General features: G+C 34.4%; 1 protein-coding gene and 2 long non-coding RNA genes across 3 annotated transcripts; all 3 read left to right on the forward strand.

The window, feature by feature from the left end:
- Positions 1-2,490: 2,490 nt before the first annotated feature.
- LOC125141275 lies at positions 2,491-6,086 on the forward strand. The gene is made up of 4 exons (XR_007140653.1): positions 2,491-2,594; positions 2,982-3,020; positions 3,432-3,560; positions 3,682-6,086. It is a non-coding gene; the product is annotated as an uncharacterized LOC125141275 (long non-coding RNA).
- Positions 6,087-6,634: 548 nt separating this feature from the next.
- LOC113634436 lies at positions 6,635-19,282 on the forward strand. The gene is made up of 8 exons (XM_047814117.1): positions 6,635-6,723; positions 7,290-7,411; positions 7,540-8,241; positions 8,351-8,576; positions 10,138-10,160; positions 10,821-10,919; positions 17,184-17,927; positions 18,022-19,282. Exons 2-8 carry the CDS (start codon positions 7,345-7,347, stop codon positions 18,096-18,098), a joined length of 1,938 nt encoding a protein of 645 aa, XP_047670073.1. The 5' UTR covers positions 6,635-6,723; positions 7,290-7,344; the 3' UTR covers positions 18,099-19,282.
- On the forward strand, positions 10,349-11,955 carry LOC125141273. The gene is made up of 3 exons (XR_007140651.1): positions 10,349-10,491; positions 10,600-10,701; positions 10,821-11,955. It is a non-coding gene; the product is annotated as an uncharacterized LOC125141273 (long non-coding RNA).
- Positions 19,283-19,607: the final 325 nt, after the last annotated feature.

Consider the following 19,607-nt stretch of genomic DNA (forward strand, 5'->3'; position numbering starts at 1 on the left):
AGGCTACCTAGTAATAGTAATTAGTATACATAGTGATTGCTAATCTGTCCAAATATGTGGACTGGATTAGAAATCATCATAATCTGCATTAGATATTGTGTACAACTATATATCTTGTCCATTAATACACTAAACACACATATTCATAGGATTATATCATTATATTTCTTTCTTTCTTTTAAACCTATCTGTAACACAGTCCTGTTTTTGGTTAGGTGTTTCTAATCTAATGTAATTGTTTCTTCAACTGACATCTAAAGGTCTGTATCATTAATATAAAGATATTTTTGGCACATTGGTGTGTTTGGCACTTTTTTAATTTATTCAGATTTATTAATGACCAATTTGTTTCTAATGACATCATATACTACATCCTCAAATGATTTTTTTTAAACATATAGTAAACTTGTTTGACAGTAATAGAATACTGATTTGCTGTTTAAGTAGAAACGCACACCCACACGCTAAAATGTCACTTCACACAATGCAAAGACTATTTTCAATCATACTCTATCAGTGTACAATTTACAGAAGTTTCTGTTTTGAAACACCTTTGAGAAAAAAAACTGTAGTAAAACCAATACAGTAGAAATTGTAATCTTCACTTTGAACAAAAACTGGAATAAGACATGAATATCTATATAAGAGCAAAACATTCATACTAGATAGTGTTTTTTATATGCAATTATACCTGATTTTTTCTTGGTTGATATTTATGACACAGACTGGCTCTTATATCCTTATACAACAAAAGTGTCATTTAGTTCCATGGAGTCATATCATGCCTTGACCAGCACTAAAAATGAAACCCTTAAACTAGCTCAAGTTGTTTTGCAAAGACACAAAAAAGGAGAGAGTTAAAAATGTGTTCATTATTACAGTGGAGAGGTTTTATTCTAATGAAATCAAATGACCGAATTTCATTTCATTTTTTCTGCCAATTCCTGTCAATAAACCAAATATTCTCTCAACATACATGGGGCAAAAAGAATGAAGGTGTTCCACTATATAAGGATATGTAATTAAATACTGCACAAAATGTCAACATTATTCCACATTTTAGAGTGCTGTAGAATTCTCAAATTATAGTAAATTCTGACCAGCTGTCACTTAAATGATTGAATCTGCTCAGTGGTTGGAATGATCACCACAAAAGGTTATCATTTCAACCAGTTTTGGTAAGTTACAGTACATGATAAACAATAACACGACCTGCTGATCTGAACAATGACTAAGTCAACTTCATTTTTTTATGGTTAACATTTAGGTAATCGTTAAGTTTTTACATGCAAGAGAACATGACAAACTGTATATAAAGTATAAAATGAAACACGAAACCCGGGAATAAAACTTTAAATCTTTTTTTATAAATTCAAAAAATTATATAAAAATAAAAAACTGTGAGAACTCTATAATTGAGGTAAGAAAAACAAAACAAAACGTGATTAAAAATGGATGAAATGTCATCATCAACTTTTTTTAGATTAGTGAAAGTGCATGGGTTAAATGCTTACTGCAAGAAGTGTTCTGGAAATCCTTGCTTATTCAACTTAATATATACAACAAAATATTCACTTATACTTATAGCATTAATATACTTTCACATTTCCATTAAAATGTCCTGATGTTTTCATCCTAACTTTTATTCATCCGAATATCAGGACCTGACTGACTCCATGGTTTGTGGTCTGGCTTTGCACTCAGGACCTGTGCTGGCAGCAGCGCCCTACGGCTGAGAGTTAATGTGAGTGCGGCTACGTGCGCCATCCACAGAGTTCATGCTGGAAGCTGAGTGCGTACGAAAGCGTGCCAAGCGCGTCATACTGGCAGTGGGCATGTAACCCATGCCCTGGACAAAGTACTTAAAGGCCTCAGCAAGTTTACCAGGTTGTACAACTTGGGGTAGGCCACCACAATCTGCCATCTTCAGAAGGGTGGTCTTTGTGGGGTTTAACCTCACACAACGTCCTCCACAGCTGGAGAGGTATCACCAACAATTAGCAACGCAGGACACTTCAGAGTGTTTACAGTTTCCTCATTAATCCCTATGACAGGCCTCTCGATCTCAAGATCTCGGCGGCTGTTGTAGTATAATGTGTGTGTATATGTATATATAATGTGTGTGTATATGTATATATGTGTGTATATGTATGTTCCCCAATTCCCAGGTTCACCAAGCTGACACGGCTGGGCCTCTGAGCAAGGCCCTTAACCCTCAATTGCTCAGTTGTATTAAAATGAGATAAAAATGTAAGTCGCTCTGGATAAGGGCGTCTGCTAAATGCTGTAAATGTAAGAGAAGGTGTGAAAGTGTTTTTATAGACAATTTATATAGTACACAATACATCAAACAGATTATGTAGTTTTCTAATCCATCCTGCTTGTCTGGGCGGGTGAGCAAAATAGTGTGAACTAAGGTAACCTTTACACTAGTACAACATGGTATGATAAAACGTCATCATTGTATGTAATCGACAGTCTCTAGGACCTTGAGGAGTTTTTTTTCCTCTATACGCTCTCAAACTAAGAGCACCTGCTTTTCCACCATGTGCTGGATGAATCTGTACCTGGAAATAACCGAAACTTGACAAATTGTAATAAAAATATTCTATTTTAAGAAGATATATTTAATTATTTTTTAATTTAAAAACCATCCAAAAAATGTTTTACAGTTATATGTTTTTAGTTTCATTTTTCATTTCAGTTTTTAGCAGCATTTCCTGTTACAGCCAGTACTAGAAGTTCGTAGTTTCGATGTGTTTACTATTAATCTATATAAAGGTTTCATGTCACCTGTAAGTGTATATGATATAATGAACAAAAGAGTCTGTTTGGATGTTTTACTAAGAGTTAAAGCACAATGTGAATAAGTAGCAATCCATAACAAATGGCAACAAGGACTCCATTCTGTATTGTAGCTATATGACTCCAAATAAATAGCATCATCACTTTGCTAATTTTCTGCATAATATTCTCTTTAGATGACCAGTGAGTTTTGGAGGACAGTCTCCTTTATGCAGGTTTGTGGTTGTACTTCATTATTTTCATTGTTTACTAATGCAATTATAATGGAAGTTTTAGGTATATTTTTTATAAGAAAACTTCAATTGATAGATATCAAAACTTTGTACTGGGTGTGTTTTCAAAACACTTTAGTCTTCATGATTCAGTTCATTTAGGTATGTTCTCTAACATTTGGTGACCTTTTAGGAAGAGGTGTATTTTTGTATTGAGATTTCACACACGCTTCAGTATTATGGGCTATTGGTTATGACATAAGATCTCAGTTAAGTCTAATTCAGCTCTAATAATCACTACAATAAATAGAACAGATCAACAGGGTGAACTGTTTTAATATGAACTAATTTGTATGTGTTGAAAATCTTTGTAATTGTCCCAGTTATATTTGGGTTATCCTTTTGTGAAAAAAGGTATGAGGACAAAATAAAAATGATAAAACAAGGATATCCAGAACAGACTTAGTATGTATACAAACCAAACCAAGGAAGAACATTCGCTTAGGCGGAGAAGTGGAAGTATCGACGGAATGCGACCATCTTGTAAGTATTCATCTGTCCATTTAAGGAGGTTATATTATAGCAGATTACATCTATGCACAATCACTGTATTTCCCTGATCTAGATCACATAATTTTCTTGTCTGTTTACATTTTTTTTGCAGTCACTGTAGATGAAAACCAGGAAGCCGATATTGGTACCATCAAGAAGTATCAGGATGAGCTGGCACCTGCAAAATATTACTTCAAACCTGTAGGTCTGCTATTGTTGGCTATGATTGGTGCCCTTATTGGATCGATGGTTGGATCGAGTTATGGAGTGGTGGGCTCTGGATCTGGGATCGTCATTGGGATCATAGTAACAATTCCACTGGGTCTTTGCTTGATTACAGCTGCAAGCCTCACACACCAGAGTTCTGAACAGACTAATTAGACCCTAAAACTGTGAGCTACACAATAGCTTGCAAATATTTATACCATTGGGACAAAATGAAAAAAATATACCACAAAAAATATTACATCAGTGTTGCATCACTGAGAAGTGACCCAACATGAAGGATGGTACTTGTTGTTGCTGTAGCTGAGCTGGTCAAACTAGTAGATCATCTTTTCTAGCTTATGAGTTTTTTTTAATTAATACTACATTGATGCAAGACCATTTCAATAAAATAGCAGCAAGGTGATTTAAAAATCTCAAAATAAGTTTGTTGAGTAATACCAAAGCTAGAAAATAACATAGCAGTTTTGATTCTGATGATGGTCTACCAGTTTCACCAGCGTGGTCTGTGATGGTTGGTGTAATTGATTAGACTGAACTGGGTTTTTTTTCAGTGCAACTGATAAACAAATAATTTAAACCAAAAACAACAACAACAACAAAGCATAAAAGATTTACAGCTTCATAAATTAAGTTTAAATGTTTCCTGTTTACATGTTTGATGAAATAACAAATTCTTTATTAGGCACTGATGAGAAGCTGCACTGACTGAAGCTAATACTTTTGATGTGTTTAATATTCATCTGCATAAAGGTTTCTTGTTACCTGTAGGTACATATTATGTAACAACATTTATTTGTGTATTAATGTGAACAATAGTAATTAGATTTGTAAAGTTCATCACGGCAAACTTTGATGTTGGCTGGATGATGCAAGTATTCGCAAAGGCTGTTTTTTTTTTTTGGAGGTGAGCGGACTTAAGGGTCTGTGTTACTTTTTTTAGGCAAGATGTAAATAATAAATCAATGTAAGTAATATTATTTCAATTATCTGACCTGAAAGAGTTATTTTTTTTATTAAAAAATGCACAAGTAATAAATGTTTTGAGTTTTACTAAATTTAGTTTCTAGTATGAGTTTAAGTGCCACATTTCCTCATTAGTTAATGCAGGATGTTGATAGTTTTGTGTTTACTATTATCTATATAATAATATAATAATATTCTTTGTGTATTAATGTGAACAACAGTGTCTGTTTGTGTGTTTTACTAAGAGTTAAAGCGCAATGCATATAAGTAGCAATCCATAAAAAATGGTAGCAAAGGACTCAATTTTAGCTCTACGACTCCAAATAAGTAGCATCGTCATGTTGCTAATTTTCTGCATAATATTCTCTTTATGTTTTGAATCTGATGCATGCAGCTACCAGAAGCCAGTGGAGGGATCACAGCAGCGGGTTGGTATGCAAAAACTTAGTTAGGTTGGAAACAAGTTGCACAGCTGCATTTTAGATAATTTGCAGAGAAGAAATTGCTGTCATAGGCAGACCTGTCAGCAGTGAGTTGCAGTAGTCCAGTCTTGAGATGACAAGGAGGTGAACACTCCGAATGAATTTGTACAGAGAAATAGCTTAAACTCAACAATAGATCATTTCAATCTAAGTAATGTCTTCTCTCTTTAATAATTTGACCCAATAGTTATTTTTTAATAAAAAAAAAACAAGCATAAACAATTTACAGCAACAAATTATTTGTTAGGCACTGATGAGAAGCTGCACTGATTTGAAGCTAATACTTTTGATGTGTTTACTATTAATCTGCATAAAGGTTTCTTATGTTACCTGTAGGTACATGGCAGGTGTAAGAAATTTTGGTACTCAAGATTGAACAAATTGTCTTTGCATCATGTATGGAGTGACCTTTTGTGCATGTGTGTGTTTAAAACAATATTCTATTACTGTTATACATGGCACTCATATATGTAAAAATTTAGCAGAAGTAGCATTTCACATGTTATTTGGGTTTTAATAAAGTATATAGATATTATTCTTGTATGCTAATGACATCGATTTAAGATTAAAATATCTTTTAGAAATACTGTACATTTAATTTTTTAAGCTGTTGATTGTTGTTTTTTTTTAATTTGACACTCCTCATATTTCCTCATATTGTTCAAATGAAGTGTTAAGTGAAAGTCCCAGAACATTCAGATTCATTTCATTGCCATCAGATCACCATGACATTTCTTATTATTATTATCTTCTGTGTATAGAGATTTCATCAGTAATGTGTTTCACTTCATGATATTCAAATGTTCCTCATAACATGTATATAATAAAGTGACATATAAAGCAACATTCATTAGTCATTTGTTAATTATTTAATTAGAGCTGTTCCAGTGAATGAAAATCAATTAAAACTTATTTTCAGAAAATTTCCTGTTTAGTTTCTGCATCATTAGTTTTCAGTGATGAAAAAGGATAAGAAATAGTTAATGACATTTCTTAGCAGTGTAAAAATGCAGGTGTGGAGTTGAATATCTTTAGCATCAACTTTTTGGCCTCAGTTGTAGAAACAATAACATATTAGACTGAGTGTATTAATAAAAACCTGCTGATGTTAAAGGAAATTAATTACCGTATGACCCATTAACTTCACTGTGGTATTGATCAGTTCTAAGAGAAGGTGTGAAAGTGTTTTGATAGACATAGAAGTACACAATACATCATACAGATTATGAAGTTTTCTAATCCAGTCTGCTGGTCTGGACAGGTGAGCAAGGTAACCTTTACACTGGTACAACATGGTGTGATAAAATGTCATCATTGTATGTAAAAGACACTCTCTAGGACCATGAGGAGTTTTTATTGTTCTTCCTGGTAAGTTGTTAAAAAAAAAAGTATACGCCCTCAAAGCTCACCTGATTTACCTGAGCGGAAGCCGTACTGTATGAACTTGTACCAGGAAACAACCAAAACTTGACAAATTATAGGTAATATCGTCTATTTTAATTATCTAACATGATAGATTTATTATTTTATTTAAAAACCATCAAAAGAATTAAGTTTGCAGTTTTATAGATCGAGTTTCTAGTTTTGTTTAGAGTGATGCAACTTTTGCTACTGCTACATTGTGCATAAGTAGCAGTCCATAACAAATGGCAGAAGGACTCCATTTTGTTTTGTAGTTCTACGACTGCAAATAATTACATCGTCACTTTGCTAATTTTCTGCATAATATTGTCTTCAGCTGTGTTTTCTTGACTCTTTAGTCTTTATGATTCCGTTCATTTAGGTATGTTTGCTAACATTTGGTGACCTTTTAGGAAGAGGTGTATTTATATTGAGATTTCACACACGCTTCAGTATTATGGGCTATTGGTTATGACATAAAATCTCAGTTAAGTCTAATTCAGCTCTAAGTTGATACACTGCAATAAATAGAACAGATCAACAGGGTGAACAATTTTAATATTAACTAATTTGTATATGTTGAAAATCTTTGTAATTGTCTCAGTTGTATTTAGGTTAACTTTTTGTCTTTTGCTTCTATCAACAGAAATCAGTCTTCTCTTCAACAATTATTTAATACAAATGTTTTGACAGAAAGTTGCATGGCGGGTGTAATAGATATTGGCAGTAATACAGCCATGGCAAGTGGATCCTCACCTAAGGCTCCAGGTTAGATGTCTTTCAAAATGAAAGAATTTAAAAAATTTCTTTTGTGCATAATGTTATTTGCACTTTGTTAAAAACTTTATTGTCTACCTTCTTTTTAATGTCTGTTGTGTTTACATCTACTCTTTCAGATCGAAAGATTGTACTGCTGGGAAAAGCTGGAGCTGGAAAGAACAGAGTAGCCAGGTTCATCCTGGGAGACACAAAGCTAAATGAAGAGAGTGAAGAGTGTCTTTTACATGAAGGTGAACCTGCAGGAAGGAGGATCTGCATCGTGAATACACCAGGATGGGACAGAGATTCTATAGAGTGCACTACAGAGAAAATTAAAAAAGAAATCGTCCGAAGTGTGACTCTTTGTCCTCCAGGTCCCCATGCTCTGGTTCTGGTGATGCCCATAAACGCTGATGATGAACTATCTGTAAATGAACTTAAATCAGCAAGTCGACACATGGAGCTGCTCTCTAAGAGGGTCTGGAATCACACTGTGGTGCTTTTCCTGTGTGAAGGAGATGTGGAGGAATCCACAATCAAAGAACACATTCAGAAAGCAGAAAAACTCCTGGAAAAGTGCAGGGGCAGACACTGTGTTATGCGTCTGAGTGACTCTGAAGCCCAGGTCCATGGACTTCTTAAAGAGATAGACGACATGGTGGAAGAAAATGTTAGTGATAGCTTTCAGCCACAGGCTTCTGATGAACTGATGCGGAGCAAAATGTCATGCAAAGAGGATTCACAAAAGAAAACAAATAAACAGCAGAGTGAAGAAAAAGTAGAAAAGAAGGATGTGCTTAGGAAGAGACGTGGAAGCCTAGAAGGGTTACGTCCTAGTAGTAAGTATAACTTCATAACATTTTAAATTTGATAATGAATTCAAGACACTGACTAAAGCAAACTAAGTAATATATTACACTGATGTCTATACTATTTCTTTTTCCACAGTGACTACAGATACAGAAGATTCAGAAAGACAAAGAGAGAGAACTGAGGCCAAAACGAACAGAAATCAGGACCAGTTGCAGTGGAATTATCTCAAACTCGTAGTACTGATCCTAATGTCCTTCATGGGTGCTCTTATAGTCTCAGTGGCAGGAGCCCAGTATGGAACAATGGGGGCAGCTGTGGGGATTGTCACTGGATTTGTTTTACTACCGCTCATTAGTGTCTGGTCAGTCTAGTACAATAGTCAGGATACATGAAATAAATAGGGATTCTGTCTGTCTTCTTTAAATTGTACACTGCTATTGCTGAGATTGTGCATTATTTTTTTGCATCATGTGTGAAGTGACTGTCTGTGTGTGTTGCTACTGCAGTAGCAAATGAATATTATATTAATGTCATTCATGTTTTCCACATTTAAAAAAAACATTTGCAGATGTAAAATCTAACATTTCATTGGGGATCTAGCAGGGAAATGCAAAATCAATTTGGCAGAAATGTATATAGATATTTTTGTATGAACTTTGTTTATGTATATTTCATTCATGCTTATATTGTTGGAGCTGGTGATACTTAAAATTTGATGTAAAACTTTGATGTAAAAGGTGATATATATTTTTTTTTGTATAGCTTTTTGTACCTCAGGTTGCCTACTTATGCTCATTTATTCAATAGCATATTGATAAAATAAGTAGAGAAATACATTTCACCCAAATTTTAAGTCAAGTCAAGTCAAGTCACCTTTATTGTCACATATGCCATGGTGAGTGAAATATTTGGGAGCGAGCTCCAGAAATTGCAGAACCATTTACATACAGTAGTTAAGAAACAGAAATTAAGAACAATTTACATACAGGTGAAAAATGTGCAAGATGCTCATTACCAGGTGAAATGTGGAAATGTGGAAAAGATGCAATGTGCTCACACATAGTCAGTACACGCAGTGTACTATTAGACATATTTACAATGCACTACACATTATATACAATATGTACTTGTATATGTATGTATGTATAAGTATAAATATAAATATTATATATGTAATATAAATATATGTAACATGTTAAGGTGCAACAGACTGTACAGATACAGAAATGTCCTGTGAAACAGATAGCTTATTGTCAGATACATTATTGTATTAAATTAAATGCAGTGTGTGTGTATAGTCCAGTGTGTATGAATGCACTATGAATGCAGTGTGTGTGTGTAGTCCAGTGTTGAACTGTTGAAGTTAGAGTGCAGTGTGTTATTTTATTAATGAATTTATTAGTTAATTTATTCATTTTATTGGCTAGTTCAATGATACTTTTTGAACATTTAAATTGACTGCGATAATTTAAAGAAATGTCAATGTCAACTTTATTTGTATAGCACTATTTAAACAACACATGTTGACCAATGTGCTTTACAACATCTAAGTATAAAAAATAAATAATAAATACAATTTTAATAATAGCAATACACACATTAACAGTAATAATAAAAAAAATTTCAACAAGAGGGATATGCCATGGAAAACAGGCATGTCTTAAGTTGTATTTTAAAAACGTGTACGGAATCAGCATCCCTGACATACAAGGGTAAGCTATTCCAAGGTCTAGGTGCTACTGCCGCAAATGCACGATCCCCTTTCTTGGTCCTTGGAATTTTAAGTAAATTTTGAGTTGTTGATCTCAATGTTCTTCCCATTTGATGTTCAGTTAACAAATCTGATAAGTAAGATGATGCAAGGCCATGAGAGATTTATATACTAGTAAAAGTAACTTAAAATCAATCCTGTACCAATGCAGGGAGACCATGGCCGGAGTGATGTGTTAATGGTTTTTATATATTCATTAATAATCTTGCAGCAGCATTTTGAACCTTCTGCAGCTGTAAGATGGAGGCTTGACTAATTCCTTTATATAACGAATTACAATAGTCCAGTCTTGATGATATGAGAGCATGAATTGCAATTTCGAGACTCATATTCACTGGACATCGGGCTCAAGAGAACTTTCCGTTGCCTGAGGGCAATGCTGTGCAGTACAATGTTAGACCGTCTTTAGGACCTTGAGGCGTTTTTATTGTTCTTCCTGTTATGTAACGAAAACTCACTATAAAGTGATTTACATGAACGGATGCAGTACAAATCTGTACCCAACGTAAGTAATATATTCTTTTTTTTAAATGATCTGACATGATAGTTATTTTTTAAATAAAAAAAACATTAAGGATGAAATGTTTTGAGTTTTAATACATTAAGTTTCTAGTTTCAGTTTAAGTGCCTGATGCAACAGCATTTCCTGTTACAGTCAGTACTAGAAGTTCCTAGTTTTGATGTGTATGTAGTATTGACGGAACTCGTCCATCTTGTAAGTATTAATCTATCAATTTAAGAAGGTTATATAATAGCAGATTACATCTATGCACAACCAATGTATTTCCCTGATTTAGTTCAAATGATTTTCTTGTCTGTTTACTTTTTTTGCAGTCTCTGAAAATGAAAATCAGGAGGTGGATATTGGTACTGTCAGGAAGAAGTATCAGGATGAGCTTCTGGCACTTGCAAAATATTACTTCAAACCTGTAGGTCTGCTATTGTTTGCTATGATTGGTGCCCTTATTGGATCGGTTGTTGGATCGAATTATGGAGTGGTGGGCTCTGGATCTGGGATCATCATTGGAATCATAGTAACAATTCCACTGGGTCTATACCTGATTACAGCTGCAAGCCTCGCACGGCAAAGTTCATCTCATGTGGAAGTCAAAAAAACTGAACAGACTAATTAGACCCTAAAAACTGTGAGCTACACAATAGATGCAAATATTTATACCACTGGGACAAAAATAATATCAGTGATGCATCAGTGTAAAGTGACCCAACATTTTTAATTATCATAGAATGTCATACTATTTACATACTTATAGTTGATTTTGAGAATTGAATGAAAGAGGAGATTGTGGTCACATGCATAGAAAGCAACTAATATTTGCCAGATATTCCAACAGCTCATTTAATGTTGCTGTAAGTCTCCTGGTAACTTCTCTGAGATGTATTGTTCTTGCATTTCTCATCCTTTCTTGTCCATTTTAGTGGCATGCTTTTTTAATGCGGTTCATCAGAATCACTTAATTGATGGCATCTCTAAGAGATTTAGTTGTAAAAAAATTAATTGTGCATCACAATAACTTTTATTGTGCTTTTTATTATTAACTACTATTAGATTTCTAAAATTAATACAACTTTAAATAATCTTCAGCACCTTTTATTATATGTTTATATGACACTAAATGCTATGTTTGTATTGAAATTTTATATTATTTTGAACAATTTACTTTTTTGCTTCTTGGAAACTAATCTGTTGAATGTTTTCCATTTATTCATTCATTAACACATCAGCTGCATAAAGTGGAGGTCTTTTCAAGACTGGACAGTCGTTAATGTTAAAAAAGGTGCGAGAAAAGCAAATATTATTTCTATGTAAATAATGTTTATATGTTTTATATTTTCATATAAGGAGCATTATTTTAAAGCAGCTGTAGCTGAGCTATCAATTGTACTCAAATCAGTGTTTTTTGAATCTGATGCAAATTTTTAATAATAAAATTATCATTACTATGTTCTATTTGCTTTTTTAAAGATTGCTTTAATTTATTTTATGCAATACATGCGGTTTCAATCTCTAGTGCATGGTGACTCTTTACAGCAAGATTTTAAGGAAAGATCTAAACCAGAATGAACAAACAAACAAAAAGAACAGTTCACTTCCTGTTCATGTCAACTGTACCAATATGTAAAGAAACGCTTGACAATATAGCAAAATGTAAATGTGTGTATTTGCATTTAAAACTGTAATAATTATTCATTTGCCATCAGAGGCGATCCTGACCTCCTTGGGGCCCTAAGCAAAATTCTGCTAAGGGTCCCTCTTACCTGACCCGTGAGCCATGTAAACCATTTGCCACACATTATCAAAAATAATGGTTACTACTAGAAATCACACTCTTAATATTCACATTTTAAGTATTAAAAACTGAATTCTTGATATCAAAAATCCATATCATGTGAATGTATAAAAGCTAAATGCTTGCCATACCGTATCACTGTTCTATAGTATGCATGAGAGCAATACTTGATCCCTGATGGTTATTATTTATTGAGGGATGTGCATTCATATTGACCTGGCATTATGCCCATTCCAATGTAAATCCATTGGTTTCCATATTGCATTAACGTTGTTGTAAACTTGAGAGACTGTAAACATTGTCATTTAGGAGTGTTATCACGCTACTTTTTGTACTGGTCCCCTCTTTTTTTTCACTTTCATGGCCAGATGGATAACTCTGCTTCATATTGTCATCTACACAGCAGGGGCAATTCTAGGGTCAGAGCTTTAGGGATGCTGAGCTCCTTTTCATGGGTTGCTAAAGCTAAGGATATGATCAAAATGCACACAGAGGCGTGTCATTTTAAATGTCTTTATTATTATTATTATTATTATTATTATTATTATTATTATTATTATTATTATTGGGCTTTTAACTTTTTTATTAAATGACAAATTCCTTTCACAAGATCATTATGGACTGTCCCTAGTCTCTCACCTGATTCTGTCTTTTTTCTTTTAAAGAACTGTCGTATGCCCATTGCTCACAGGCAGGCCACAGACACAGAGAGAGAGAGAGAGAGAGAGAGAGAGAGAGAGAGAGAGGAGAGAGAGAGGAGGAGAGAGAGAGAGAGAGAGAGAGAGATGCTAGGAGTTCAGGAGTTAAGCCTGTTTCAGGTTAAATCCTCTGTGTGTGAGGAATGAATAAATACCGCAAAGTGAGTGAGTGTTTTCACACATACTGGTGGTATACAGTGATATGTTAATAAACAGAACTGCATGCGTCTTGAACATTGTAACCGTCGCTACTTCTCTCCGGTCCTGTGCTATTCCACAGCGGCGGTGACCCTCTGGACTGAAATATTAATACAATTGTAGGGGTGCTGAGCTCCTTTTTAGCCTCGCCTATGCTACACAGTAAACATTAACACGCGCTGTAAAATGAGGCAGGGGAGGCGGGGCCTTGCGTAATTTACGGGGCCCTACGCAACTTGTGTAGTGTGCGTATAGGGCCGATCGGCTCTGTTAGTCATTATTTAAAATGTGTTGAACAGTTTTAAAATAATACAGTGTATATACAGAAGCGCTGATAACTTTGATTGCTGACACTTTGAATTAATTTCTATCAAACACTTCCAGAACCGAATTTTTTATTATACATTGCTGAAACTGTGCAATCAGCATCTGTGTACAATCTTCAAAGATACAGATACAGTTTACAACTCATTGTGCACACTTTGTAAAGGCTTACAGGAGTGAAATAATATCTTTAAAATGAAAGAAGGCTTAAAGTTCTAGCTTTACCTCTTAATTTTTATTAAACGTGACTCAAGAAACAGCCCCAGGGGCGGTTCTAGGATTTCATCTTTAGGGGGTTTAGCCCTCAGAGAGAATTTAAAACAAGAAGAATTTTATATTATATATTATATGACAACTCTGGTAATAAGAATAGTGGAATTTCACTGCTTTTGGTATTTGGTAATAAGAATAGTGGAATTTCACCGCCTCCAGCTCTGACTGCGCGTGCACGCTGCGCGTACCTGTGCTTCTCCGTTCAAATAAAGCAGACAGCTGAAGACGTACTTTTGAAAGTCTACAACGCACGCGCGTAAAAGCAAAGAAAAAAAATCGCTCTTGGATCAAACTGAGAAATGATTTTCTTTCCCATCGACGAAATGTCCTGCATTTTAACGTAATTTTTATTGTTTATTTATGAAAGTAAAAATTATCCTTATAGTTTAGGGTGGCTGAGATCACAGACAGGGGGGCTGAAGCCACCCTAAAAAAGGTCTAGAACCGCCCCTGCTGTGCAGTACAGGGTTAAGCATATTAAGCTTTAAAATTGTATATATTATTTTAGTGATTGCTTAGGACAACAATACCAAAAAACAAGTTAGAGTAAGCAAACTTGCACACAAAACAGACAAATAACAGTTGCAAATAATAAGACTTGCAAATAAAGTGCTATAACGGTAAGGATATCGTAATATCCGAAACTGCCTTCGGCGATGACAGAAAGTGACGTCATTTCGCACATGCGCGGAACCGATCGTGTTGCTGTACGGAGCGACAATTGACCTTGAGACTCACTTACGCGATTTACATGAACTGATGCGATACGAGTTTGTACCCAGAAAATCCGGAAACCTGACAAAATATATGTAATTAAAACAACGTAAGTAATATCTTATTTTATAAATAAAAAAGCATTAAGGATGAAATTTTTGAATTTTAATACATTAAGTTTCTAGTTTGAGTTTAAGTGCCTGATGCAACAGTATTTCTATAAGTTCCTAGTTTTGATGTATTTACTATTAATCTATATAAAGGTTTCATGTCACCTGTAAGTACATATGATGTAATATAATTTCTTTGTGTATTAACGTGAACAACAGCGTCTGTTTGGGTGTTTTACTAAAGCACAATGTGAATAAATAGGCATCCCTAAGAAAGCCAGCAATGACTCCAATTTGTGATGTGATTCATTTCAATGTTATATTTTGTCTAATAATACGACTCTCTACACTTGTGTATAAGGTTGCATTATACATTGGTATGCATAAGTATTCACAGCTTCCTGAGTCACAGTTGCTGTGGAAGTTTTTCCCCTGTACATTAAAGGGTACCTTTACACCCCTTTTTAACGTTTTTACTGCTTCATTTGTCATTTTATTTCAGTTAATTTGTTTCACTCTTTCCACGTCTTTGTTTGTTTGCCAGACATATTCTTGCTCCTCATATTTATGTATTAAAGTCATGCTCCTAGTGTTCCTGCTTTTGCTCTTCTTGTTTATGTATCACAGTTTGCTTTTGTTCACTTTTCACCATATAACCCCAATTTTATCTTCTCTACACTGGCTACCTGATAAGTTTAGAATTGATTACAAACTGCTGCTACGTACGTACAAGGCTCTTAATGGTTTAGCTCCCATGTATCTAACTAGTCTTCTAACACGTTACAATCCTTCACGCTCTCCGAGATCACAAAACTCAGGACTTCTGGTAGTTCCCAGAATATCTAAGTCTACTAAAGGTGGTAGAGCGTTTTCGTATTAGCTCGAAACTTTGGAATAGTCTTCCTGATAGTGTTCGGGGCTCAGACACACTTTCCCTGTTAAATGTAGATTAAAAACTCATCTCTTTAGTCAGGCGTACACATAATACATCCTATAGTATCATGCACTAGTACATCAGACCTGCACATTTTTATGAACAGCAGTTATGTTAATCCCTTTCCACTGCTTCTCTATTTGTACCCATCCCGAGGCATCCAGACATTGTCCTCTGTGGGACGTAGCCTTTGGACGTCCACTGAGCCGAGGGCGACTCTAAGAATCCTGAGACATCTCCAGTTAGCCTCTGTGATACTACGGAGATCCGAAAGTCCATGATCCTTACACCAATACAACATTTATCTGACTGTAGATTACAATCACACCCCCAGTGTCACCCATATGAGGATGGGTCCCCCTTGATTCTGGTTCCTCTCAAGGTTTCTTCCTTTACCAATTTAAGGGAGTTTTTCCTTGCCACTGCTGCCTGAGTCACCTCAGACTTGCTCATAGGGGAATAATACATACAGATTGTGAACTATATATATCTAATAATAATCTTGAATTTTTTATTCTGTTAATTCTTTAACTTTTATTATTCATTATTTCCTTTATCATTAATTATGTTTACCTTCTGCTCTATGTTTTATGTTCTGTAAAGCTGCTTTGAGACAATGTCTATTGTAAAAAGCGCTATAACAAATAACTTGAATTGATTGAATTGAATTTTACATATTTGAAATTAATATCTGCACTCGTACCTACATTTGTCTCAGTTATGTGATAGTTACAACCTATAAGTGGATGAAATAGATATAATTAAGATGTTATGACTCTACAAACAATATCCAATAATACTGACTTATTATAATTGATCAGACATTGCAATCATTTCCACAGTGAAACATTGTGTTCAGCTTATTATTCTACTTAGCTGGTCAGTGAGGTTTGGAGGACAGTTTCCTTATTAATATTTAATAATTGTAAATATTTTTTTAAAGATATTTTTATAAGCAAACTTCAGGTGACTGTTTTACAAAATTTAGGGGCCTTTCAGGAACAGGTGTATTTATATAGAGATCTTGTGTCACTTTAAGTGCACAAAGGTGAACTCTGTTCAACTAATTATGTGAATTTTGGATAGACCTTTAAAGCTCCCCTTTTAAACACACACAGTATTATGGGGTATTGTTATGACATAAACAGTTAAGTCTAATTCAGCTCTAAATGGAAAAGGTCAACAGAATGAACAATTATACTATAAACTAATTTGTATAAGCTGAAAATCTTAACGTTGTTAACTTTTTGTGTTTTACTTTTATCAACAGAAATCGATCTTCCCTTCCACAATTCTCAAATAACATTATTATGAAAATTTAGAGTTTTACATGGAATAAATTTCAACATCTCCGTCCAGGGTGTATTCTGCCTTGATGTCCAATGATGCCTGAGATTGGCACAGGCTCTCCGTGACCCGAGGTACTTCGGATAAGCGGTAGGAATTAAGTGAGTGAGTGAGTAAATTTCAACATTAATACAGCCATGGCAAGTGGATCCTCACGAAAGGCTTCAGGTTTGATATATTTTGAAATATTTAGTTTCTTTTGTGCATAATGATATTTGTGTTTTAAAAAAGTTAATTGTCCACCTTCTTTGTTTAAATGCTGTTGTATTTTTGTCTATCTTCTCTTTCAGATCGAAGGATTGTACTGCTTGGAAAAGCTGGAGCTAGAAAGAACAGAGTAGCCAGGTTCATCCTGGGAGACACAACACTGAATGAAGAGAGTGAAGAGTGTCTTTTACATGAAGGTGAACATGCAGGAAGGAGGAGCTGTATCGTGAATACACCAGGATGGGACAGAGTTTCTATAGAGTGCACTACAGAGAAAATTAAAAAAGAAATCGTCCGAAGTGTGACACTTTGTCCTCCAGGTCCCCATGCTCTGGTTCTGGTGATGCCCATAAACGCTGATGATGAACTATCTGTAAATGAACTTAAATCAGCAAGTCGACACATGGAGCTGCTCTCTGAGAGGGTCTGGGATCACACTGTGGTGCTTTTCCTGTGTGAAGGAGATGTGGAGGAATCCACAATCAAAGAACACATTCAGAAAGCAGAAAAACTCCTGGAAAAGTGCAGAGGCAGACACTGTGTTATGCGTCTGAGTGACTCTGAAACCCAGGTCCATGGACTGCTTGAAGTGATAGACAGCATGGTGGAAGAAAGTCTGGATGATTTCTTTCTGCCACAGGTTTATTATGAAGTGGTGCAGAGCAAAATAACACACGATATCAGAGAGCTGGAAAAAAGGTATAAGGACAAAATAGAAATGCTAAAACAAGGATACCAGAAAAGACTTAGTATGTATAAAAACCAAACTGAGGGAGAACCTTTGCTTAAGCGGAGACGGGGAAGTTTCAATATAATTCCTCCATCTTGTAAGTATCATTCTGCAAGGCCATTATATTATAGCAGAAATACTGCCACTGGTCTCATTTAACTGACTTTCTTGTCTGTTAATTTTTTTTCCAGTTAATGAAGAAAACCAAGCAGTGGGTTTTGACCAAGAGCAAGTACATAGTAACTTCACTGGCTTTCTAGATGTTTAAAGATGGAAGCCTAGAGTGACAGAGTTCAAAACTTGTGAAAAAGAGAAAATGTGAATACACATCTGATTATGTACAATTAAAAATAAAGCAAAACATTTAAGGGGGGGAAATTTGTCATAACAAAGATATGAGCTTTTTGATTTCTAAAATGAATAACATTCTAACTGTAAATATATAAAAAACTTTATTTTACCTGCAAAACCTCTTGAAAAACTGTAATCTACTGAATACTTTCCATTTATTCATTAATTATAACAACACCAGCATGTGAATAAGTAGCAATCCATAACAAATTTCAGCAAGGACTCCATTTTGTATTGTAGCTTTACAAAAGGACAGTCTCCTTTATGCAGATTTGTGGTTGTACTTTATTATTTTTTTGTTTACTAATGTATAATTTAAGTGGTTTCAGATATTCTTTATAAGAAAACTATATCAATTTATAGTTATCAAAACTTTACTTACTGGGTGTGTTTTCTTAACTCTTTAGTCATGGCAACTGGATCCTTTTATTTAAGTTTCTTTGCACTTTGTTTGTTTGCCAGACATATTCTTATATTTAACACTCCTTATATTTATGTATCAAAGTCATGCTCCTAGTGTTCCTGCTTTTGTTCTTCTTGTTCATGTATCACAGTTTGCTTTTGTTCACTTTTACATAGTATATGAAAACCATGTATGACAGTAATAGAATATTGTTTTAAACACACATACACAGAAGGTCACTTCATACATGATGCAAAGACAATATGTTCAATCTTGAGTACCAAACTTTTTTACACCTGCCTTGTAGGTTCTCTGTCAGGTCACAGATGGTGGAAGAACATAAAAAGAAAGGTCCTACAAGGTGTCTGTTGCATAGATAAATGGCACCATGTTGTTGTAAAGGTTACCTAGTAATAGTAATTAGTATACATAGTGATTGCTAACCTGTCCAAATCTGTGGACTGGATTAGAAATCATCATAATCTGCATTACATATTGTGTACAACTATATATCTTGTCCATTAATACACTAAACACACATATTCATAGGATTATATCATTATATTTCTTTCTTTCTTTTAAACTTATCTGTAACACAGTCCTGTTTTTGGTTAGAAGGTGTTTCTAATCTAATGTTATTGTTTCTTCAACTGACATCTAAAGATCTGTATCATTAATATAAAGATATTTTTGGCACATTGGTGTGTTTGGCACTTGCTAACTGAAGATTTATTAATGACCAATTTGTTTCTAATGACATCATATACTACATCCTCAAATCCTTTTTTTAAACATTTAGTAAACTTGTATGACTAAATAGAATATTAATAGAATATTGATTTGCTGTTTAAGTAGAAACGCACACCCACACGCTAAAATGTCACTTCACACAATGCAAAGACTATTTTCAATCATACTCTATCAGTGTACAATTTACAGAAGTTTCTGTTTTGAAACACCTTTGAGAAAAAAAACTGTAGTAAAACCAATACAGTAGAAATTGTAATCTTCACTTGAAGTGTA

This window comes from Tachysurus fulvidraco, chromosome 5 (assembly GCF_022655615.1).
Source record: "Tachysurus fulvidraco isolate hzauxx_2018 chromosome 5, HZAU_PFXX_2.0, whole genome shotgun sequence".
In the NCBI taxonomy this organism is placed as follows: Eukaryota; Metazoa; Chordata; class Actinopteri; order Siluriformes; family Bagridae; genus Tachysurus; species Tachysurus fulvidraco.